Source organism: Macrobrachium nipponense, chromosome 2 (genome assembly GCF_015104395.2).
Source record: "Macrobrachium nipponense isolate FS-2020 chromosome 2, ASM1510439v2, whole genome shotgun sequence".
NCBI classification, from domain to species: Eukaryota; Metazoa; Arthropoda; class Malacostraca; order Decapoda; family Palaemonidae; genus Macrobrachium; species Macrobrachium nipponense.
In genome coordinates, this window is record NC_087201.1 from 110206426 (window position 1) to 110232978 (window position 26553).

A 26553-nucleotide genomic window follows, 5' to 3' on the forward strand; every position below is an offset into this window, starting at 1 on the left:
CATGCTCGCACAGAAAATGGGATGAGAATATGCTGTTGTGTGCCAAGATCTAGCAGGAGTGAGTAGGGAAATGGGGGGAGTGGGAATGCTAAAAATAAACTGACTGCGAGACAGTTTCACCTTTATAGCACCTCAAGAACCTGTGGTGAGGAGTTTTTCCTTGATTTGTTTACAATACTCATACAACTGTGGTTCAAACATTCCACAACACTGATAAAAATATGGCACCTGATAAAAAGATCTAAATTTCAATCTAAATTTCAGAGTGAAAATAAACAAAAGTAAAAAATGCTCCATAATAAAATTCTAAGCTTTCCTTCAACAATAGTTTGATCGTATTACCATCTATTATTAATTTTCAGGTAAGCGTAGTGTTTGTGTGATTAAATTTCTATGAACTTAATTAGATTATTGAAATCTTAAAAAAAAAAATTCTGCTAGGCATAAATATTTAAAAACTTTTAAATGGCATTTGATTAGGAATGCCAGTTTCTTCCATCATAACTGAAATTAAGAGCAAAATAACATAGTACTGTAATATGATGGGTCTATCAGCAATAAGTACATTGTTATTTGTTTTGTCATGTGAACCTGTAACCACTGAGCTATTTGATTTCCTTTGTTGCAAGTGCACACCATGTGTAAGAAGAAATTTTTGCTCTATAACAATAGTATCAATCTCCATCTAACATCTTCAAATACAACATGTTATGGGATGAACATTAAAACTCCACCTTCCTCAACACTAAAGTTTATACACATTATGACACCTATCAAGTCTGATAAAAACACCCTGCAGCTACAGTATTCTCAACTGGAATTAAAAATATCACACAAGGAAAGCTATGAGAGTATACATCAAGTAGAATTTTTTTTGTACCAAAAGAAAATTTATGATAAGAGTATGAAAATTCCTTATATGTGAAATAGATTAGTTAAAATATATCCACAATAGTTATTTCTCACTCCAAACATAATCTTAATTCAGCAATTTTTCATGAGAAACTAATATTCTATGGACTAGGACATAAACTGAGATGGAAGGAAACTGGATAAAATAACAAAAAGAAATGGTAAAAAATTATTCTAAGAGTATGCAGATATGTACTTGAAAACTCCAAGGCATATATCTAGAATTTTCATATATTTGTTACTTTTATTTTATATATAGCCTGGCCTAGAATAGTTTTATTAATGACATGGACACCAAGTGCCCTTATCTAGCTTAGACCTAGGAAGACATCTGGGTTTAACTTTGATGGAAATCACAGACCAATCTCTGGAAGAGCAGGATTTGGATGATAAAAAGCAAAATATATTGAGCCTAGGAGTTTATATGCAGGACCAAAGCTATCTAGTGTATCTGGCGCATGGACAATGAAACTCTACATAATGAAGTTTCAAGGAGTCAGGTATTTTAGCTGGCAGGTGAACCATTGTCAATTTTGATGGTTTTTTGGTATAAAATGTCAAATGAAATATTTTAATTTACTGCCTTCTCACTACACATTCAGTTGTGAAAAATTCTTATAGAATCTATCTTACAAACAGGATTATCACAATAAACATGACAGACACAGAAGCTGAACCTCCTAATGAATCTGGAATCAGAAAATTCATACGAGGAATCCTACCTCACTGGCCTCGTTCATCATCACAAGGTGGCAACACACCTATACATCACGAATCTGCCTATACAGGTAAGAATGTCAAGTTTATTGAAGAAAAATTCAAGTATCTACCTTCACAATATATTTGGACCGTAATACATCACAATTACTTATCACTTTACTGGTACTGGTAGTCTCAGGAACTTGTAAAAATATAATTTATCATTATCAATGTTATATGATCTAAGAAACATACCTAACCTTTAAAAAATCCAACAGAACTGGAAAAGAACAAAATTAGTCTCATAATGTGCATTGACATAAAAAACAATCTAGTTGTTTTCACCTGAAGTTATGACTTGTTATATGAGGGATCTATATTCATGCTCATTTATCTCAAAAGTCACCACCCTATTCATGAACAATCATGTTATGAACCTTCAGATACGAACAGACAAGGTCACATTTTAAAATTGTGTTAGGAACACTTCCCATTGCCACCCATAGGTTCAAATTTTGCTCTGCACGCCTATTCTGGCTATTGTAGTACTCTTGTATCGTGACTTTCCTAAACCTGATTTTTAGCCTGTCCATGAGAGAGAGAGAGAGAGAGAGAGAGAGAGAGAGAGAGAGAGAGAGAGAGAGAGAGAGAGAGAGAGAGAGAGAGAGTTTGGTCAGGTTGTTACATGACAGATATCCATTTACAAAACAAATATATACTAGTACCATTGTACTAATGAGAATAATGATAATTCTAATAAAATTTGCTTTACTTACTATATGCAATTATATTTCATATATTACTGTTATATTATCATTTCATAATTTATGAACGTAGCAATCAAGCACCAATTGCATTCTGATAATGTTTACACTCATAAAATCATCAGCTGATTGTGCTTTACTAACGTCATCAATGCCATTTGTTGCTAAATGAAACAAATTTTGGAAAGACATATTTTCTCGATTATTAAAGCTGGGTTTAAAAATGGAACTTACTTTACCTATAAATACAGTAAATTAAAAGAAGTAAAGATGTGATTTCGTCAGTTTAGCATGTTGCATTTGCCTCTCCCAAAACATTTTGCGGCCAAAACATTAATTTCTTCAGTCATAGCTACAATCTTAAATCTGTTGTGTGAAGAATGAATACAACTTTTATTTTATTTTCATTCATGGAAATCACCATTGAAAATTGACATGTCTTGAATAACTTGACAACTGTAACGCAAAGCTTAATAAGTGAGTTAGTTACAGTAACTAACATAAGCAAAACAGCTGTTTTCAATTCAGTTGTTTATGTAAGTAGTACTTGGTGTTGTTTATACCAGTGTATTGCACACACCATTAAATGATTTTTCAAAATAAGAAATAGTAATGAATTGTTAGACAAGCCACAGCTTTTTTAAGCCTGTCTGAATGTATGAAGATCTGCATTTAAACTACTTAACATTTGCTCATACACCTACATATGCACTATCAAGGGCATCTACCAAGACTGGGATAGGCATAGAAAGCCTAGGCCAGTATAATCTAATGAAAAAGATGTTACACATCAAGCACAGCCTCATATAATCTACTGAAAATGTACCTCACACTACAGATGATATATATGATGAAAAATTTGGGACAAAATTCTAAGGATCACATGACACCAAGACTGGATGTTACATGATTATATATATCATGCTATATATTTTTTTTGAGTTTCACAGAAGGTTTTCAATGGAAATCAACTGTGCTTGTGTATTTACGGAGCAACCTTCAGACTTTATATCATATGTACTTAAATAGGTGTGAAGAGTACAAAACCTTTAAAATGACAAACAGCAACTTACGAACAATTCAAAATACAAATGGCCGACAAGAACATAACTCGCTCTTAAGTTGGGTAGTGGATAAAAGACTACAAAAAACACTATTGCTTATAAACCTTTATCACATCATATGGAAATAGTATTGTAATCTACACAACCACTACCCAAGAGATCAGATATTAAAAGCGTGCTTTCATTCAAACCTATTATTTTTGGGGAAAACATACATGGGAGATTCTGAAGAACTTCTTCACTAAGAACAATGACCAGTAAGTTACAAAAAAAAAAAAAAATTGAGTGTAATGACCAAAATAATTAAAGAAGCTTGACATATAATATAGATGGTGCTCCTCTTCATTTTATCAGTCGCTCACAGATTAAAAGTTATTAGAAAAGTACAAAGCTATTAAATTTATTAATGCTTATAAAATTCTTTTGGCCACTAATAAGCTATATAATGCCAGAGAATACTCTGTCTAAAGCCAAAGACCTTCAGTTAAATTATGCCGATTTCAGCCTCAGTCATCTGAAGTACTGCATGTACAGTATATTTCCGCGTATAAGACAACCTCTAAATCCTAAAATTCACCCCTAAAAATTGGGGGTCGTCTTATACTACAATTCTTAAAATCAAGCCTTCAATTCTTGGATGTGTATCGGTAGGCTAGCCTTGGCCTTGGTGCCATACCCTAACCACCAGCATACATGAAGATTCAATAATATGAAATAAACCTTATATATTATTGGCATATCTTCATAACAAATATCCTATTTGAGGAATAATTCTAAATCAATTAAACAAATTTTTATCCATGCAATCACAGCTGAGAACATGTAAACATTGAGCTATGGTTGCACTCACAGCAACCTTTATATTTTGGTAACCTTTTAGAAATTTCGATGGTAGTGTAATTACAGTAGTAATAACATTTAGGATAACATACTAGTATTCATTTTTCATTAAAAGTTTCTCAGACATATCACAAGATTGATCACATGTGCCAACATCATGGGAATTCCAGTCTGGTCCTGGTGAGTCGACTTTGGCTTTGTCGTCGATATTATACAAATCATCTTCGGTACCATCCATGGTGTTTAATGATTTTATGACACTTTCTATTTTGACATTCACCCATGCTTTTATAACAAAACGCAGCGAACGTCAATTGAGGCAGCAAGCAAAGCTGTTTGTAACAGTTTAGAACAATTCAGTCATATGAATGATAATTGTATATGATAATTATCGTTCATTATTGTATTGTTATTAGCGGTTGTTTGAGAATGGCGAAGAAATGTAAACAAAACAATGATTTCCCTTTTAGGCGAAGTATAGTGTATGGAAAAATTATATGGAATAGGCTTTGTTAAACCCAGCTTTGATAATTTATGAAAGGAATGTATCTCTAAATTAAGTTCCATTCGGCAAATAAAGACAGTGATGATATCAGTAAAACACAATCAGTTGATTATTTTAAGGTTGTAAACAACACCAGAATGTAAATGGCACATCATTGCTCTATTCATATATTGTAATATGTTAAGACGTGCAATATGATTACAGTAAAACAAGTTTTATTAAAATGATCATTATTCTCAACACAACTATTATTCAACTTTTGCAAGTGGATATCTATCAGTGTGACAACCTAACTGAGAAAATAGTCTCTCTCTCTCTCTCTCTCTCTCTCTCTCTCTCTCTCTCTCTCTCTCTCTCCTCTCTCTCTCTCTCTCTCTCTCTCTCTCCAACTGCTCTCTCTCTCTCTCTCTCTCTCTCTCTCCTCTCTCTCTCTCTCTCTCTCTCTCTCTCTCTCTCTCTCTCTCCAACTGAAATACTAATGGTACTTTTCCATCCTCCACTAAAAAATTCTAGTTTCTAGAATTCTGGATGAAACAATTATTGTAAACATGTATTGACATAAACAACTGAACTGAGAAACAACTGATTGCTGACATTACAGTGGGGCTCCCGTATTCACATTTCCCGGATTCACGGACTCACGGACTCACGCATTTGCGGATTTCTCTCTGGAACATACCCCCATTTTTCACGGAAAATTCGCCTATTCGTTTCGCGATATTTTCTATGAGAAATAATGACAAATTCCTGGTTTTTTTATCATGTTTTTTTTTTTATCAGTTTCATCATAAAATGCACTTTAAAAAACCAGGTATACAAATTTTTAGTAGGTTTTTCTGGAGTTTTAACTAACAAAATAGGATAATTAAAATTTTTTTTTATAGGGGTTCCAACTATTCACGGGGTGGGGGACCACTGTATTTACCGTAACTGTCGAGAATTTGTTAATAGCTCTGTTAAAAATGCCAAGTTGATAAACCCTGCTGATTTTCAAAGGTAGGTTTCATAAGTAAAAATAAAATGCATTTTAGTTCATCCCTCATACAATGGAGATCTCAAGAAAGAATACAGGCAGTCCCCGGGTTACGAAGGGTTCAGCTTACGACGTTCTGAGGTTAAGGCACTTTTCAATTATATTCATCAGAAATTATTTCTAGGGTTACGACTCATGTTGCAGGGTTACAGCACTTACAACGCTCATCTGGCACAAGAAATATGACACCAAAAATGCAAAATAATCAATATTTGAAGTTTTTTTTATGGAAAATGCAATAAGAATGCAGTTTACATGGTTTTTAATGCACCCAAAGCATTAAAAGTAAGGTTTTCTTAGGATTTTTGACGATGTTCTGGCTTACGGCAATTTTCGGCTGACAATGCGTCTCAAGAACGGAATCCCCGTCGTAACCCAGGGACTGCCTGTACTAGTAAATTAAAACGAATAACGGCCAGGCGGAAGTGATGTTCGGAACTGTAGAAATCACACCTAAGGCATATACAATGAAGTAATATGTGCACGTTTTCAACTAAACTTTGGTAATTATGATAAAAGTTATCTTCAAATTATATCTCTTCTAACAAATAATGGCAATGAAGATATCAATAATACCAAATCAGGCATGATTTTCAGAATGTAAACAATATCAAAAGCAAATGACGTACATGACAATGTTTATATTTTGATACAGTAACAATATGATAATATGTAGTAATACTGTAATTGGATACAAGCAAAACAACCTTTGTTTACGTCACCACTATGATAAATATAGTCGTACTTTTAATTTTTGCAAATACAGGCAGTCCCCAGGTTACGATGGGTTCGGCTTACAATGTTCCGAGGTTAAGGCGCTTTTCAATTGTATTTATCAGAAATTATTTCCAGCGTTACCACGTCTACAATGCTCATCTGGCACAAGAAATATGACACCTAAAATGCAAAATAATCAATATTTGAAGGTTTTTTTATGGAAAATGCAATAATAATGTAGTCTACATAGTTTTTAATGCACCCAAAGCATTAAAAGTACAGTTTTCTTAAGATTTTTGATGATGTTACGGCTTACAACGATTTTCAGCTTACGACGCGTCTCGAGAACAGAACCCCCCCCCCCCCCCCCCCCCCCCCCCCCCCCCCCCGGTAACCCAGGGACTGCCTGTAATCACTTTTCTCCAAAAAACATAACAGTTTTGTAATTTAAAAGTCATCCTATACCCAGATATGAGATAAATTTATGAAAATTTGCCATGATTTTTTACCTTATCTTTCATCTTATCTAAAGGTCGTCTTGTGCACGGAAATATATATGGTACTTACTTCTTAAAACTTGGCAAATCTTTCTGTCAACTATTGTAGATCAATCTCTGACATTTCTTTCAGCTTGTCATTTCCAGTTTTACTATATTTTGGAAAACAGAAAATTTTAATTTATATGTTATGTAACATGTCAAATGGGAGATGCTAAAGACCATGAAGTTATAAGTGACTTGAAGTGGAATAATAAATTTTTTAAAAATTATTATATTTAGAGGGTTATGCATATCTGGTGTTTTGCGATTTTCACTATTATGACATTAGGATTCCTTCGTCCCAGAATTAAGGACTTGAAGAATAGGTGTGATTAAATAATCACACCTATTCTTCACATAAGATAGTCAACATTATGGCTTCCATAATTAAAGATTCTGATAATTAACAGAGAGGCTTGGAAAATACTGTACTGGTTAACAAATTGGACGAAAAATAGATAAACTGTTGTGATATAATTAAAAAAAATATGCCTTGTGTGTCTGAAGCCAAGTGAAAGCATCTGCAGGTAGTGAAGAAGGATCCTACCAACGTGGATAACAGATAGAGAATGACAAGGCTAGGTGATTTCTTTGGATAAAACAGAACAGTGACGCAACAGAAGCACAACACAAATGAAATAATTGGCCAGGAAATACATACTGCTGATGCTTCCATGGAAAACAAAGCTATTTGGAAGCATAAGTCTGTGTATACTTTGGTAAGAATAAGGATGATGATACAGTGTATCAGTGGTTTATACAATAATGAAATGCAAGGGTATTAATGATGGGGTGGCTATAGAGACACAGATGGCAACTGCATATTTACTGAAAAGATAGCACTTAAAAATCTTACTGCTTTAATAAAAAAGGTGACTGGTGAGGTAGCGAGTACTAATGGAGCGTGAGTCCTTCTGGGAAAACTCTTGGACTTCATAAGAGACAAAGGCCTTGTCTGTATAATTTTCATACAAAAGTAATTTTCTGTAAGTTTGTCTAAAAATATGCAAGTGGGATAAAGAAAAGAATGCAGCATATTTTTGTTTTGTGCTTTATTAATGTGCATGGCATCCACTGCATCAAGTCACATGCTGTCACAAGTGTCAGACACCCAAGAGCAATACAGGACATACATATACTACTGCTGATGTGGATGGAATGCACTGCCTCAAACCCTCTGCTGTCAAAACTGCTGTGTCCTAGAGCAATAAAGGACACTGTGCACTAATGCCTATGCATTATTCCTTCTCTCAGAAGCTATAGTTCATAAGACAGTATCTATCAATAAGTTGTACATGTTTGACTATGATTTCAAGAGCAAATCATAAAAATTTATCCTGATTTAGCTAAACACTTTCCTCATACATAATGCTTCATTCCTCAGCTGAACGGTGAACTCTTGACTGCTGATGGCAGATCAGGGTGCACATTTCCACAGACCACCACCACATCCTTGATTCAGAATATAGAGGTGAGATCTGTGCTATAAAAAGGTTGTACTGGACAAAATTCCTCTCTAAGGAATGAAATAGATGAGGAGGAGGATAAGACAACTGTGAAATGGCTACAGTCAACCACCGCTATTCGTGGACTCATGATTCACAGACTTGCCTATTTGCAATTTTTCTATGGACCAAATTTATCCATTATTGTAGAAAATCACCTATTCGTGGTATTTTCACTCAGAAATATTCATAAATTCTACATTTTCATATAATTTTTGTGACAAAATGCACTTTTTGTGATAAAACTATCAAAATACTCAGGTATAATTTTTTTTGTTTTGTTTTTGTGATTGAACTATCAAAATAAGAAGCGCTAAACATTTTTCGATGGGTTTTAAGTATTTGCGGATTTTAGCTATTTGCAGGGGTGTCTGGTACCCATCACCTGCGAATACGGGGAGGCCTACTGCACATCATTATAAACTCTGATCAAGTCTATTCAACTATACCAGAGCTTGGAACCCTCAGACAACAACACGCTGAGCATAGCTAAGAAGTTGTCGGAGATGTAAAAGAAACGCAAAACTTCACTGGCTTCAGTTAAGGGTAATATCAAGGCCACTGCTGACTATGAAGACAATGTTGAAGAAGGTAACGTTGAGGCACTGGGACACTACAAATTGCGGGAGGATGAGATAATTCAGGATGTGGTAGACCAAAAGTGCCCTTGATGATGACCATGACAATGATTAGCCAAAACCTCAGGATAAGTTACCTGCCATACAAGCTGCATGAGATATCTTCATATAATACTTGGTTGTGTCTTCAAATAAGGAAGAATTGGTCCAATACGGCCAGAAGTACAAATTCAAACACCTAATTTTTCAGGGTGGATTCCAGACAAGAATAGACCACCAAATTTCCAGGAATGATTGAATTTTAGTTATTAACAGTTTTCAACTGTTTTAGCTATATCTAAATAAACATATCCATATCTTTTTATTGATTTACTGACAATTTTGTTCACAATTTAGTTCAACTGTATGACACTGAACCACAAATTGTGAAAAAGACTTGAACAACATCAGGACAGGATCAAGAAGTTATTTACTGTTTTGGACTGTTTTGTGTAAATAAATTGTGCAAATAAAGAATGTTTAGCTTGGTTCATGGACAATTTTGTTCATTGCTTGTATGGCACTGTAAATGAGACTGTAAAAAAACGTAAGTCTATGAATGATCCTAGATTGTATCAGGTTTGAGATATATTACATATTTTGGACCGTTCTGCATGTAAATAAATATATTTTATAATGTTATTGCTAAAAAAATTTTTAAACTGGCTCATGGACAACTTTGTTCATTTCTTTTACAGCACTGTGAATGAAAAATTGTAAAAAAAAAAAAAAAAATACAAAAAATGAATGAGCAAAAAATTTCTTCAAAAATAATTGTTCACCATTTAAATATTGCATTTGCTCTAACGTTAGTGTAAATGGTTTATAATGATAGTATTGGGATAACTGGCTTCATGATTGTTTCTAGTTCATGAGTCCAAAATTATTGCTCTTTTGCTGTTGCCTGAAAAAAATTTTTATCTCTCTTTTTATGAAAACTTTTTTTCTCTCTCTCTTTTTAAACTAAATGCTTAGATCTCAAAGAAAACTGAAATAGGACCTGTGCTTATTCAGTATTATTTGTAGAATAAGTGGTAAAAATTTAAGTAAGTCCTTTCAATCATAAGGTAGCAACAAGCACTTAGTTTATCAAGGGGCCTTATGGTCTCAGCACTCCCCATAAAGACAAATCTTAGGTAATATATAAATCAAGAGAGCGCATTTCTATTCATTTTATTATATTGTAAATTTCAGGGCATATTTCTTATATGATGATCCAGTTTAAGTGGAAAACTCTGTTTTCTAACTGTCATAGTTTCATAGTTATTACAAAATAAACAATATTTTTTTCTTCTGGTGTTTTCTCAAAACTTACTTTTTCAAAAAATAAATGCTTCAATCTCCATGATGAATGCGACAAATTCAATGGAAATTTTACTGCTTGTATAAAAACTATATATCTATAATTGCAAGTGTGGAAAATGATTTTTGAGAGCAAGCTTTTTTAGCCTTATTATTTTGAAAAGTTTCACAATGTTTTTTCAACTGCAAAATTGATAAACTTAAAGATTGAATATCTTTATTACCCTCCCTGTCTTTTTTCAGTATCTGTCATATATACAGGCAACTCCCGGGTTACGACGGGGGTTCCATTCTTGAGACGCGTTGTAACCTGAAAATCGTCGTAAGCCGGAACATTGTCATAAATCCTAAGAAAACCTTACTTGTTCATATACGAAACAAACCTTCGGTCTTAACATTACGATAAATACTCAGCGCCAGCTGGGAACCGGTAAAGTTTAAAATAATTGTGTACACAAGGGACTATTGGCATCTGTGGTTGGTCACGAGACATGTGGGGCCACCCACATACCCCTCATTAACTCATGACCCCGTCAGTTATTTTCTTACTGTCTTTAAGTGAGGAGGTGGTTTACTCTGTCCTTTTAAAGCCGGTTTAGTTTGCCCCCTGTTGTTTTCAATTTGTTGTTTGGAATTCCTGGGTATGTGAACATGAAGCTTTCTCATGCTGCGAGACTTCCTGGATATCACAAGAAGCAGTTATACGCCCTGTTATTTTCTTCGACGGTTTCGACGCCGATGGAAACCGTCGAAGTACTCTTCGTGTAGTAAGTCGTAGGTGAAGAAACTCTTAAGGTACATACGGTTAATTCGATACCTGTGCTTGGGAATATCGCATATTCATATGGATTGCCTGTAATCCAAAGCTTTGATGTATCTGGATGTGCTTTGGGAAGTAATTATGACTAATTGTGCTCCTTTCCCTGCAGGGAGAGGCGTGCATCACCATCTTGTTTTCGTTCCAGATACGTGGGTAGAGAAGATGCAGGTGTGCGGTCGGTGTTAGGCTTATCAGGAGAACCAACCCAAAAGGACAGTTGGTTTGATGTTTAACGCCGTATTGCCATCCAGGATCCCATGTGATGGATGTCCCTTTTATCCTGACATGCACTAAATGGCGGTCGGATGCGTCGCCATCTGTAAAGAAGCAGATAGGACAAAAAGGCAGCCTTTAATGTCAGGTTGCTATGACTACGAGAATAACATCAACAGCCTTGCACTTCTGGTAGGGTGCTTGCTTCGCATTCGAGTTGCTCAGTGACGTCATAAACATGGTGACCGCCATGACGTCTCTTCACAGCTGTGGCCTACACGAAGGCATGCTTCCATTTTCATTTCGCGGTACAAGAGTACTTTTCAACTATGCTTTCAGATGGGAGGTTTTTAATGCACATTGTTTTTGAGAGAAATTACAAGCGTTAAGAGATATGTCACATAATGGAAAAGACAAGTCTTTCCTCTGTATCCTTCCGCTTAGGCGTCAAGCTTAGGTGACTGGCTTTGATGCCAGTGCGTTCTCCTGCCAATCCTGGAAATAATAGGGACTTCGTAGCTGATCCTCGAGCCAAGAGGAGAAGTTTCTTCTCTATCTTTGAGCCAGGATTGTTACATCCCTATCATATGAAAGTACAAGAAGTAGTTGTAATTGTCGAACAAGTGAATGATGGAAAGTTAGTCTATTGTGGCTGCTGTGAAGAGGTTGGAAAAGGCTAGAATCAAGGACTTCGTGACTGATCCTCAGCCAAGAGGAGAAGAATAATTTCTTCTTCATCTTCGAGCCAGGACTGTCATATCCTTGTAAAGTAAAAATGCCACAGAAGGTTGGGTCTCTTGATCATGGCTGCAAGAGTATCATAAACAGCCTTACGCTTCCATCAAGCGTGTTGACGTCACAGCAAGACCGCTTGTAATGGCGGTAGTCATGACGTCACAGCCTACTGATTCTCGATTTACTTCGCTGCCTCCGGAACCTATTACGCTTTTTGACTCATTGGTACACACAGTAATGAAGAATAAACAGGATCTAGAGGTGAAAATGGCTAAGTAAGACAAAAAGAAAAGGCGTGATTTGCCTTCTTCTTCATCTTCTTCTCTAGATGATGTCATAGCTAAGTTCGATGGAAGATAAGGGATTTCGTGACTGATCCTCGGGACAAGAGGAGAAGAGTAAATTCTTCTTCATCTTTGGTAAGCTCAACGCAATCGGACGAAGCCGTTTACAAGAGTCCGAACGAGCGAAAGTGTCGACTGTCGCTGGGGTAGCGGCCGACGTGGAGTTGCCAATGGTGACTACAAAGAGTCTAAGAGAGACTACAATGCCGTGGCTTAACTTGATACATACGCCGATGCTTTTACAAACGTTTTCCATGTACTCTAGCTGTTAGAGTATTAAAATATGATACAATAGCTCTCATATTTGTATACAGGATTGCAAACAGATACCTTCTCAAATCCTACTGACTATAATATTTTCAAGACCGAGCCATTAACGGCCATTAAGGATCAAAGGTTCCGAGGCCGTATGGTTGGACGACCATGACGCATGCTAAGAGATACCTTCTCAAATCCTACCGGCTATTTGGGATTGATTGAAGCCATCAGTGGCCATTAAAGATCATAGGTGCCGTGGCCGTATGGTCGGAAGGCCATGACGTATGCAAATAGATACCTTCTCAGAGCCTACTGACTATTCGAGATCGAGCCATCAGTGGCCATTAAAGATCAAAGGTGCCGCGGCCGTATGGTCGGACGGCCATGACGCACCTGGATTTTGTCAGAGGGTAGGAGTGAGTTAACGTCTCCTGTGACTGAACACAGTGCGTTAGAACCGGAGGGAAGAGAAGACCAAAAGTTTCTGGCTTCGTATGAGCTGGTGATTGATTTGATTAGTCAATTCAATAACCTTTCGGGGAGCCAGCATGCTTTCCCCGGGGATTGACATGGTGTTTGGTTTGAAAAAGGATACGAAAGTGTATGAATTACCTTCTTCTAGTCATGTAGAGTCCATTTTACAACACGTAAAATGCACGGATTGATAGAAGGATATGGATACCTCTTAGTAATCGTATGCAGCCTGAATGGTGGGAAGTAGCATACTTTGGATTGACTCCAGAAAACTTCAAACCTTCACAGGTAAGGAGAATTCCCATATTTTATATATACTTGTTGGTATAAGCTGGTTTCTTCCTATAAGAATATTGACCAAACGCTTCGACTCTTACGCAAGTAGTTAAAGTTAATCGAAAGCTTGGTTCCTTGAAAGTACTGTAGAACCATTCTTCTTAATGAAAACAAATAGGAACTTAGTCGAATGAGAGGTGAATGTCATCCTTTCGTCACATAAAGTAGCCAAGCCTAAGTAGGGCACTTGTAACCTAAGATGCTATAGCCAGGATAATTGGGTCATACCTTTTAGCCTAACAAGTGGTTATATTCATAGCCTATTCCAGCCAGTTCGAGTACTGCTACTATCTTAGTTAATCTGAGTAGTAGTTCTTAGCTTAGACTGTCCGAACTAACTGGTTGGGTATGCATGTGCTGGCTTGGACCAACTAATGGTTGCGGTTTGGCTTTTGAACCTGCATTTACTATTTTAGATTAGTCTGAGTGGTACAATTCTTAGCTTAGCCGGGTCTGCTTAGCCTAACTCATAGGTTAGGTGGTTCTGACATACATGTCAAATTAGCCTAACAGTGGGTTGATGACTTAACATGATCCGGTTGCTTGAACATGCCCGTACTATCTTAGGTTGGACGAATTAGTAAGGTTATAAGTATAGCCGAGCATAGACTAGTGCCTAGGCTACCCATTTGAAACACTTTTACCACCTCAGCCTAGAAGGTTGTGGTTGTAGCCTAGCATGGATAGCCCAAATTTTCTTGAACGGCTTTACCCTAACCTAAGTCAATTAGTTTCTAGATTAAGCTAGTCTAAACTAGCCTAGCCTAGTTAAGTGTACATCTCGGATAGACTTAATCTAGCCTAAGTGATGGAGGAGTTAGCCTAGCCTAATTGGAATTCTTAACATAGCCTAACCTAACCAAACCAGGGTCCTAGCCTAATTGGAAGAGTTAACATAGCCTAACCTAACCAAACCAGGGTCCTACCAAATTGGAACGGGTAACATAGCCTAACCTAACCAAGCCAGGGTCAACCTGGTCTTGCCAACTTAAAATAAGTTAGTCAAGTCTTAATTGACTATACCTACTTAGACTAGTCCAAGTGGTTGTTGGCTAGGTTAACCTGGAATCTGCAAATGGGTCTCTTCCATACTGGTCTAGTTTTTATATTGAAGTCATGAACCTAACATAGAGGGTTCAAGCTTCAGTTGGCTAGAGCAAGGCATTAGTACCTCATCATATCTGGAAGGGGAAAGGGGGGAGTTTCCCATTCTTCAAGAGTGAGGTAGGGTGAAGTGACGTTGGGTACAATTCCGGGCTAGGTTACTCGAGAATAGCACCATAATGGATTGGATATTTTTTATGTGGCTAGGAACCAATTGGTCACCTAGCAATGGGACCTCCAGCTTATTGTGGGATCCGAACCGCACTATATCAATAAATTATTTTCTATCACCAGAAATAAGTTCTCTGATTCCACGTTGGCCGAGATGGGAGTAGGATCTCGGACCACCGGTTTGGTAGATGAGTGCACAAACCACTCGTCCAGAGAGGAACTCGTATAATGGAAAAACCATGTAATAGCTGTCTCAGAGGTTTCACCCTTCGAGGAGCCTGAGGATTCCATTTGGGATACTGGGAACATCCTGGAGGTTATGCAAACTCTAGGTTCTACCTGTTCCGCCATGTCCCGGACGGAAAGATGGGTTCTAGTAATTAAGGAGGACCCAGGATGAGTGACTGATAAAGTTTATCGTAGCACAATCATCGCTACCAGGTTCGTGTGGGGAAGAGGCACCACCGATATGTAGAATTAATATCTCAAGGCCTGGAGGTTGACCAATATCCCCTTTCGAACTAATTCTCAGTTTTTGGGTGGAGAGTGTCACCTCGGACGTAACACGACTCCAGAGGTCATTACCTCACATATACAGAATGACCCTTTGGCCGTGACTGCCTGTCTAGTGGACGTTTCTGTCCATTAAAGGCATTCGGTCATTAGACAATGATCTGGTGGAGAGGTTGTCAGAATAGAGGGAAGAATCTCCGTAATTACATGTTTACATGCATGGTGATATACATTGGACTGGTGATTGGGCATGTGAATATCACTTCACACTGACTAATCTTCAGATGAATCAGGAGCAGTGAACTGGATGGGGCACATAAGAACTCCAATCTGATAAGAGAAAACATACTCTGTGTCAGAGTAGCCTTGATGGACTACCACCAGGCACATATATCAGTCACGTTACAGGAAACTGACTGTGGATGGGGGGTCTTCCTCTAACCTTGGTAGAGTGGGAGTACTCAATAACCAGGGTTTTGACGTAGACTCAAAAGTAGTCTGGAACTTCAGTTCCAGTTGGCCCCGGAATCCGGGATAATGAGTCAATGCAGCACAGGTCATGATGACAGATACATTTCTTAATCTTGCTCAGTATGGTGTGAGTATGTGTGAGGGACCTTCAGCAGGGCCGGCTTTGACTTGTCAAAGTACTCTGTGGTTATAGAAAGAACTAAGTCACCTAGAACATTAACGTGGTAGACGTAAAGGAACAGGCCAAACAGAGGCGATCAGGCAAGCCTACTCCTTGTTTGTCAAGCTGTACCAATGAGGTTATACAGAAGATAAGGTCATCAGAGGAATATGGGCCTCCTGGCATTTAAGAACATATCTGTTAAAATGATCGTGACGGTTGGTCTGTGACGGTATCGAAGCTCAAAATTGAGCAATTTTAAGGAGTTGTCTGTCTGTTCATTGACATTTGAGAGTGGGTTCTTTGTTATGAAAACCACTTTCAATTTCCTGTATATATATATGGTTGCCCAGAGGTCCTTGGACTCAATTTCCTTGGGCCCTTTGGTGGCTGCTCAACAAAAGGTGTAACTCATCCAGTACTCCTGGCGGGTCAGTTGGTATCTTGTCTAAGATGATGATATGAATGTGAAATGGAGGAGTTAACTGGCCTCTTTCCTTTTCAAATTTCTGTCTCCTTCTTTACTTAGGGCAGTAAAAAGAGAGTACCATCATAAGCTGGAGCGGACAAGGTACAGGTGAGTGAAGTGGCCATACTGTTAGGGTTAGTATCAGTTAGATACCTATCAGTAGCAGTACATTCCTTTCTTTAGCAAGGGGGAGAGGAATGATAACAAACCTACATGAGTGGATGAATTGGTTTGTTAGGGGAACAGATCTTCTTATCTTCCTCGGACGCAATGAACTATGACATTTTGTAAAAACCCAGAAGTCTGACTCTATGATATTCATATATATCTTAGATTCGGAAATACTTGTAGGTTGTTTCGTAGAATTCTGGTATTCAGAAAACTGATCAAAGGTGGCAAACTCCCAGTTGGTTAATAGTACTCCCACCAAGAGTAAGTCTATCCTAATGTTAAGACCGAAGGTTTGTTTCGTATATGAACAAATGACAAATTTGTAACTAATTTGTATTTTTCATAACTTACAAACCTGAGGTCTTAACATACAAAGGCCCACCTCTAACCACCCCTCTATCAACTAACCTGGGTTGGAAGAATAACTGACGGGGTCACGAGTTAATGAGGGGTATATGGGTGGCCCCACATGTCTCGTGACCAAGCACAGATGCCAATAGTCCCTTGCATACACAATTTTTTTAAACTTTACCGTTTCCAGCTGGTGCCGAGTATTTATCCTAATGTTAAGACCTCAGGTTTGTAAGTTATGAAAAATACAAATTAGTTACAAATTTGTCATTTTTAATGTTTTGGGTGCATTGAAAACTATGCAAACTGCATTCTTATTACATTTTTCATAAAAAAACCTTCAAATATTGATTATTTTGCATTTTTGGTCTTATTTCTTGTGCCAGATGAGCGTTGTAGGCGCTGTAACCCTGGAAATAATTTCTGATTAATATAATTGAAAAGCGCCTTAACCTCAGAACATTGTAAGCCGAACCCGTCGAAACCGAGGGACTGCCTGTAATAGTAAATGGTGAAAATTTCAAGCAAATCCCTTCAATCATAAGGTAGAATGAAATGGTTACTTTATAATGGGGCCTGATGGCATTGGTGTGCCCCTTAAGAATCTCCAGCATCCCAATAATAACAACAACAACAATAATAATAATAATAATAATAATAATAATAATAATAATAATAATAATAATAATAATAAGTATGAACAAAAATTACGGTTAGAAGCACCTTCAATTACCAATGAAGTGCTTGTAAAATTTTGTTTTGCTTATTGTTTAACAGCAAGGTACTTCATTGTCAGTATAACAATGATAAAATTTAAAAACTGTTGCTTGTTATAGACAATTTAATTTCTTATGCTTTTTGATTCCTATTACTGCTTTTATATCTAGGAAATGATGAGACAAACTCAGCGACAAACCATGATCTTAAGAGAAAATCATCACAGCTGAGAAATGGTGATGACTCTGACGACTCTGATTATGAAGAGGTAAATAGAATTAGTATTAGAAAGATGGGTGAAGTGTCCAATGGATACTTATAGATGCAATATAGTATTCATTTCTTGATGAAAGTTGTACAGTCGTCCCTTGGTATTCGCGGGGGATGTGTACCACACCCACCCACAAATACAGAAACACCCTCCAAAAATGCTTATAACTGCCTATTTTAATACTTCAAACACCAGAGCGCTTCTCTAAAACACTTATAACTGCCTATCTTAATACTTCAAACACCAAATAGTATTTATTAAACTATAATCATATAACATGTAGTCAGGAATATATGAAAATACAGTACATAATTGCTTTATGAAAAAGTCTGCCAATAATGTGGATATGTGTTCCACAGAAAAATCCGAAAATAACGAACACGTGAATGCTGAACCCTGAATAAGCGGGGTCGACTGTACTTATATATGCAATAGCATTTATTACTTGATGAAAGTTGTTTTACAATGCAGATTACAAACTAGACAGGACAATGAGCAAATTGTAATTTGTAATTATGAAAAATCTAACCACATAATAAAAAGAATAAACTTTTTATTTACAGAATCTTCCATCATATAAACGACAACGTGTTACAGTGTCTGCTATGAGGCGTCTATTTGCAAAATTTACTTTAAGTGACAAGGATCCTAAAGAGACAGCAACATCTATGACGACCACATATAGTCAAACTATTCAATCCCTCTCTAAGGGTGAGAAAAATCCTAACCTAACCATTCCAAATAATTCATCTGAATATGAGTTACCTGCACTTCATCCTCCTTTACCAGAGGAAGAGTTAAGCAACAAGACGTCAAGTAACAGCAACAACAATGAAGACAGCACTCCAAACATGAACAAATGCTCAAATAATGCTACAGCAAAACGTGATACAATTTCAGATACAACTGCACAATCTTCAACTGGGAAACGACAGAAAATCAAACATCCCTCTGAAAAGTCAGGACACCAAGACACACAATTATCAAACAAGCTAAACAAACCAGAAAATACAAACAAGCGGCATGTAGACATAAGCGACAGTGAAGATGACGAGAACAAGCAAAGTGGGAATAAAGTGAAAAGAACCAGAAGACTAAGAAGAGGGCTTAGATTGTGTACAAATATTACTTGCTATATAGAACAAGTTATATATAATTAGCAGGAAAACTAATGTTTTCTACTATACTGTAATAGTATACTTCACATAGAGATTTCATGTTGCTGCATCACTGTACTGAACACTTCAAGACCTACCAGTGAAAGTGAAAAAAACTGGCTCTGTTGCAACCTGGAGCTAATCAATATAAATTAAACTCTGAACCAACATGCAATCTAGGAGCTTCCAGGACTGTGAATTACAGTAAACTGTTAAGATCAAGATAGCAACGAAGGAAATACTAGCAATATAAATGTCATGTAAACAATATATTGTTGCTGTATTTTCCTTGAAATAAGATATATACATATAGAGAAAAAGAATTTTACTATAATGAAGAATGTTTTTAACCCTCTTACGCCGACTGGACGTATTATACGTCGACATTTTTTGTCTCCCGTGTGTCGACTGGACGTATTTTACGTCGACTTACAAAAGTTTTTTTTTAAATTCACGGAAAAATACTTATAGCGCTACCAACCTAAAACTTTTGAATCACGCGCCTTGGGGGATGCTGGGAGTTCACGGATCAAGGTGTTGTTTTGTTTACAATCATTACGCAGGCGCGCAAGCGCGAATTTCTTTCTTGCCGCACTAAAAAGTATCTGTGACACATCTCGGAAATTATTTCGTCACTTTGACATAATTTTTGTACCATTTTAAATTAGCCGTTACATGAAGTATTATATATGAAAATGTGCGCATTTTTATGTAGAATACAACAATAAAATACTCATGATTGTAGCTTTTATCAGTTTTGAGATATTTTCATATAAATAACAATAATTGCCAAAATTTCAACCTTTGGTCAACTTTGACTCTACCGAAATGGTCGAAAAACGCAATTGTAAGCTAAAACTCTTATATTTTAGTAATATTCAATCATTTACCTTAATTTTGCAACTAATTGGAAGTCTCTAGCACAATATTTTGATTTATGGTGAATTTATGAAAAACTTTTTCCTTACGTCCGCGCGGTAACTCTTCCGAAAAAAATCATACATGCGATTGTGGTAATGTTTGCACCATTTTAAAATTAGCCGTTATATAAAGTTTTATATATGGAAATGTGCGCAATTTTATGCACAATACAACTAAAAACAACCCATGGTTGTAGCTTTTATCAGTTTTGAGATATTTTCATATAAATAACGATAATTGCCAAAATTTCAACCTTCGGTCAACTTTGACTCTACCGAAATGGTCGAAAAACGCAATTGTAAGCTAAAACGCTTATATTCTAGTAATATTCAAGCATTTACCTTCATTTTGTAACAAATTGGAAGTCTCTAGCACAATATTTCAATTTATGGTGAATTTATGAAAAAAATAACATTTTCTTTACGTCCGCGCGGTAACTATTCCGAAAAAATCATACGTGCGATTGTGGTAATGTTTGCACCATTTTAAATTAGCCGTTACATAAAGTTTTATATATGAAAATGTGCGAAATTTCATGTAGAATACAACAAAAAATAATTGAAGGTTGTAGCTTTTCTCATTTTTGAAATATTTGCATATAAATCACGATAAATAGAAAAAACCACGTTCGGTCAACTTTGACTCTACCGAAATGGTCGAAAAACGCAATTGTAAGCTAAAACTCTTACAGTCTAGTAATATTCAGTCATTTATCTTCATCTTGAAACAAATTCAAAGTCTCTAGCAAAATATTTAGATTTATGGTGAATTTAAAAAAAAATCTTTCCTTCCCTCCGTGCGCGGATTCTCCGCCACAAATCTCCGAAATGCGTACGTCCCATTCTCGGAATATTTGCTCCGTTTCATATTAGGGATTTCATAGAGTTTTATATATGAAAATGTGCGCAATTGCATGTAGAATAAAACGAAAAATATTTGAAAGTTGTAGCTTTTCTTATTTCCAAAATAATTGCATATAAAAAATATATATATAAAAAAATTTGACATTCGGTCAACTTTAACTCGTCAGATATGGTCGAAAACTGCAATTGTAAGCTAATACTCTTACAGTATAGTAATATTCAATCATTTGTCTTTATTTTGAAAGAAATTGGAAGTCTCTAGGACAATATTTAGATTTATGGTGAATTTTTGAAAAAAATATTTGTTTACATCCGCGCGTTACGAATTCATGCATTATTTTGTGATAATATTTTCTCTGTGTTGCTTTTATCGTTTTACAATGTGTTATATACCAAAATGATTGCAATTTAGTGTACATTAAAACGAAAAAAAATAACTTGTTACCTTTAACCGTTTTGCGCGATTTGAATACAATTATATATGAAATTTCGTTTTTGCGCTATCATATATCGCATTATTTATATATGATATTGATAAATTTTTTCATTTCTGATGGTTGCATACTACACTTCAGCCAATGACAAAAAAAGGAGCCAAAATTGAACTCTTAATCTTGAAAACTAAGCGCGCTGTGATTTTTTGAAAAAAATATTTTTTCCGCTTCCGCGCTCACTCTGAAACACCTCCGGCACACGGGAGACAATTTTTTTTTTACCGCTTCGGCGTAAGAGGGTTAACTAAATGTTTATATTGTGTGTTTCTTTTTGTGAATCATATGACTATCAGTGAAATTATAACTTCAGCAAAATCATACGACTTCAGAGAATACTGATCAGTTGGTGTTTTTACAAAAGATATTGCATCTTTTATAAATTATCAGTTGGTGTTATTACAAAAGAAAATGTATAATCAGTTGATGTTTTTACAAAAAATAATGTATGTTTTATAAATTAAGTGGTATATACTACGAGATTCCGAGCCTTTGTCCCAGTGTTTTTCAAGTATAACTTTTTTTTGCGCATTTGACAAAAGATATTGCTTAGCCACAGTATACTTTACATCCCTTCCTAATTTTCAGCAGCATTCTTTATTACAGTGGACCCACTGTATTCATGTTCTCCAGATTCACAGACTCACGCATTTGCGAATTTCTCTCTGGAACATTTCCCCCCATCTTCGCAGAAAATTCACCTATTCACTGTACTTTTATACAAGAAATATCCACAAATTCCTGTTTTTTTTATCAATTTCATCATAAAATGCACTTCCTGAGATAAAACTATTAAAACAAAACCATGTATGAAAATTTTTAGTGGGTTTCTCTTGATTTTAACTAACAAAATAGGAGGCTTTATATATTTTTATAGGGGTTCCAACTATTCGCGGGGTGGTCCGGTATGCATCCCCCACGGATACGGGGAACCATGTACGTACTTATATTTGAAAAAAGTACATTCATATGCATAAAATAAAGTAGCTGAAGCCAGTGGCGGAAAAAAGTATAATCATAAGAGTAAAATAAAGTAGCCAAAGCCAGTGACAGAACACTCTAATGTATGGGTTCAAATTTATACGTGACACAATCATATGACATCCCGACTCCTCTCACAAGGTGATGTCAACAAACAGCTGTCTCTGAAATACTGAATGAATATTCGTACCTTGTTAAGGCTTCAAGAATGGCGGCTATGATAAGTCATTGTCCCCGTGGTTGCAGGACAGCTTTTGTGATTCGACTTGCAAAATCGTTTAGAAGTGAGGAGGCCCATGGCAAACCACACGTAAGCTTGAACAGGTAAATGAATAATAAGGGCCCTTTTCTGGGTAAGAAGTACAATCAGACGTCCAAGAATACCAAGTTTTCGTCATTTGTTGACTTCCATAAGGTGCAGAAAGATAATATGCTCCATAAAGCAATAGTTGTTCATTTCTTAGTAAAATATAACTTGCGGAACAACATTAAAACTTGCTTTGCCAAAATAAAAAAAAATGTCATGTCATCACTGAATGACCTCTATAGGTTCCAGTGCTTGGCTTGAAGTCTAAATTCTATAATCCAATCTAATCCTATGCAGTTGTCTGTTTATTAAAATGATCGTCACTGTCATATTAGGAAAAATATCAGTTACAACGAATGCCAAAGTTTTCTTCACTTTAATTGATTTTTAATTATATAATTTTTTAATGGATAAATAGTGATAGAAAGTAATTTCTCAGATTACGTGTGGAAACCCTTTTTTTCAAGGATTCTAGCGCTCGACCTCATGGCATAAATCCTATATAATACTACTACTACCACCACTACTACAAAGTGTAAACAAGGAATATTGGTTGTATTTAATTGTTGCCACTTACCCATTGAGGAGGAGGCAAGTTAATGATGTCACAAGTTACGTCATTATATCTTTGAAAGACATTCCTTTTGAGTTTGCTGGCAATGCCTACAAGAAGTCGGTGTTACTCTTATAATTACCAGAATTATGCAACTTTCGTAATAAAGAATACATTCAAAAATTAGGTAGGGATGTAAGATACCCTGTGACAAAGTGCCATCTTTGTCAGGTATGTTGATAAAATTTTATTCCAGAAAAACAATGGGACACCAGCTGTGAATCTCATAGTAACTTACTTTATGTTAGAGATAAATATACAGAATTTCACACAAATGCTTCTTCTCTATGATTTAACTTGAAAGCCTCCCATTTAGCTTTGAATCAAAACCAAAGTATAAGTACAATAAAACATCATACCTACTGTAGAGCACTGTTTTAAAACTTACAAAAAACCCTAACATTTATAATATTTAAGAATATATTTTCATATCCTAAAATAAAAGCTCGTAAGAAAGGACTTTGGTAAAACACTTCTAAAATATTCTGTATTAATAAAACCAGTAGAGAAAATTTTACTGTAACTCAATTTCTTGTTCCTTTCTGTAATTATAAAATAGAATGCAGTTATTCAACATCCCTCTAAGTAAAATGACATAGCTGGCAATTTTTATCATAATGTTTAGTCAATAAGGAAAAGGTATCATGAATATAGTAGTACATATATAACAGCAATTTCTATTTATATAGAGTTTGGAGCTGGCAGAGGAAGAAGAAGGTAAACTATGGATATGATAGTAGTGGGCCCACTATAATTCCAAGTTTATACTATAATTATCTAATTTCTTTTTATTTAAGCCATCACCACTAATTGCATTGTCTCTCATTGGTTATCACTAAATTCCCACCACATCTGCTTTATCCTTTATTTTCTAATGACATTTGCCTTCTTATAATGTGTAGATCACTTCAGACCCTTAGGTATGGAAAATTAAACACATCTACTAACTGTTGGTGCCGTACTCACTATTCAAAGTAAAGCAACAGCATTATTTGGTCTATTTCCCTTGTGACTGACTAAATTCTGATTTGTCTGGTATCTTACTAGTTAGGTCAAATCCAAAAAAGGGATTAGTCTTATAATTTGTTTCCCACAGATTGCCAATTTATATTGTGCAGATCACTTTAAAGCCTTTGGGAAGGTGAATCAAATACAACTATTTCGCTGGGGAAGGGGGTGAAGTATAACCATAAGATATGGATGCAGTTCCCACTTTGATCCCAAGTAGTATATGCAGTAACACCCTATTTCCTTTCCTTATATGTTTTTCAGACCCATGGATTACAGGTACTGTATATTTCCACGTATAAGACGACCTTTAAATCCTAAAATTCTCCCCTAAAAATTGGGGGTCGTCTTATACTGTAATATTAAAGATCAAACCTTGTATTCCAAGACGCATATCTGTAGGCTAGCCTTGGCCTCGGTGCTGTAGCCTAACCATCAACATACATAAAGATACACTTTGTGAAATAAAATGATAGTAAAGGTAATAACACCATTTTACCATATATATTATTGGCATATCTTCATAAAAAATAGCCTAATTGAGAAATAATTCAAAATCAATGAAAGAAACTTTTATGTACTGTATATGATCCCAGGTGAGAAAATGTAAACATCAGGTTGCGGTTGCGCTGACAGCAACCTTTATATTTCGGAAACCTTTAAGAAATTTCAATGGTAGTGTAATTACAGTAGTAATAACATTTATGATAACATAATATTCATTTTTCATTAAAGGTTTCTCATATATATATCACAAGATTGATCACATGTACCACCATCTTAGGGATTCCAGTCTGGTTCTGGTGAGTCGACTTCGGCTTCGTCATCGATATCAAAATCGTCTTCGGTACTGTTCATAGCATTTTTAAAATGATTTTATGACACTATATTTTCACGTTCTCCCTGTGCTTTTATGACAAACACAACGAACATCAAGTGAGGCAGCATGCAAAGCTGTTTATAATTTAAAATTGTAACTGATTTGAACAATTCAGGTATTTGAACAATGATTGTGAACGATAATTATCGTTCATTATTGTATTATTATTATTAGCTGTTGTTTGAGAATGACAACAAAATGTAAACAAAATAATGGTTTCCCTTTTAGGCGACCGTCTGTATGATAAACATGATATAGAATCAGCTTTGTTAAACCCAGCTTTGATAATTTACAAAAGGAATGGATCTCTGAATTAAGTTCCATTTAGCAACTAAAGACAGTGATCATATTGGTAAGATGCAATCAGCTGATTATTTTAAGGCCGTAAACAAAACCAAAATGCAAATGGTGCATCATCACTCTGTTCATATATTGTAATATAACACAGTGGAACCTCGACACTCGACATACGAAAGTCCCAACTTACGAAAAATTCAAGTTACGAAAGCAAATACAAAGATTTTTTTGCCTCTGCATACGAAAATAATTCAGGTTACGAAAGGGTGTTACTGTAAAGTCCAAAGATTTGCCCGGACCACCGAGAACAATTTTAAAACTCGCGCGCCACCAACTCAGTAGACTCGCCACCATCCCGCTCTCCCATTGGTTCCTGATGCTAGTCACCGCCATAAGATCCTGCTCTCCTATTGGTCAGCATCATGCCTCTGTGTAAAGGCGTTCCTTGACCATTTATTGTAAACACTGGAATTCGTTCGTTCACATATACGTATTTAGTTTGTTAACGTAAATTCGTGTTAGTGATTTCGCTTTCATTGTACTGTAAGTTACTTTATGTGTTGTGTGTGAACTTAATTACTTACATTATTAGCCAAGGGTCCCAAGAATGTTGCTGAAGTTCACGGAAAGAAGAGGATGCTTTCTATGGAGAACGAAGATGGAGATAATCAAGAAGTGTTAATGTTTTCTGCCATTTGTTAACGTGTTTCGTAAAGTTTAGTGTTAATGTTTTCTGCCATTTTTTAATGTTTTGTAAAGTTAAGTGTTCATGTTTCCTGCCATTTTTCCTACTCCTCTGTCGCCACTTTCGGAGATTGCCTCACTCGAAAGGTAAGGTTCGACATTTTACTACATACGTATGTACGTACAGTAGTTCTTGTACCATGTACACTAATACACTTTATTTACAAGTATGTAGTACATATTAGTAGTAAACGTATATGCAGTTTAAGTAAGGTA

General features: G+C 35.9%; 2 protein-coding genes across 6 annotated transcripts in view; one reads left to right on the forward strand and one right to left on the reverse strand.

The window, feature by feature from the left end:
- LOC135220911 (nuclear transcription factor Y subunit gamma-like) lies at nucleotides 1–25544 on the forward strand. Of its 4 annotated transcripts, none has more exons than XM_064258537.1 (4): nucleotides 1–145; nucleotides 1552–1700; nucleotides 17975–18072; nucleotides 18639–25542. In XM_064258537.1, exons 2-4 carry the CDS (start codon nucleotides 1568–1570, stop codon nucleotides 19233–19235), a joined length of 828 nt encoding a protein of 275 aa, XP_064114607.1. In that variant the 5' UTR covers nucleotides 1–145; nucleotides 1552–1567; the 3' UTR covers nucleotides 19236–25542. The 4 variants fall into 4 exon arrangements, with proteins under 4 accessions (XP_064114607.1, XP_064114609.1, XP_064114608.1 ...); XM_064258536.1 differs by having other exon boundaries at nucleotides 112–362; nucleotides 18639–25541; XM_064258539.1 differs by lacking the exon at nucleotides 17975–18072 and having other exon boundaries at nucleotides 18639–25544.
- LOC135220910 (cleavage and polyadenylation specificity factor subunit 1-like) overlaps nucleotides 1–26553 on the reverse strand; it is a gene marked incomplete at its 5' end in the record, with an annotated part of 154257 nt that overhangs the window by 91986 nt on the left and 35718 nt on the right.

Excerpts from the sequence above, each read along its gene's own strand:
- LOC135220911 (XM_064258537.1), top strand. The coding sequence starts at position 1,568 with ATGACAGACACAGAAGCTGAACCTCCTAATGAATCTGGAATCAGAAAA. Across the intron at positions 1,701-17,974 it reads TCACGAATCTGCCTATACAG|GAAATGATGAGACAAACTCA; the intron begins GTAAGAATGTCA and ends TTTTATATCTAG. Across the intron at positions 18,073-18,638 it reads ACGACTCTGATTATGAAGAG|AATCTTCCATCATATAAACG; the intron begins GTAAATAGAATT and ends TTTTATTTACAG.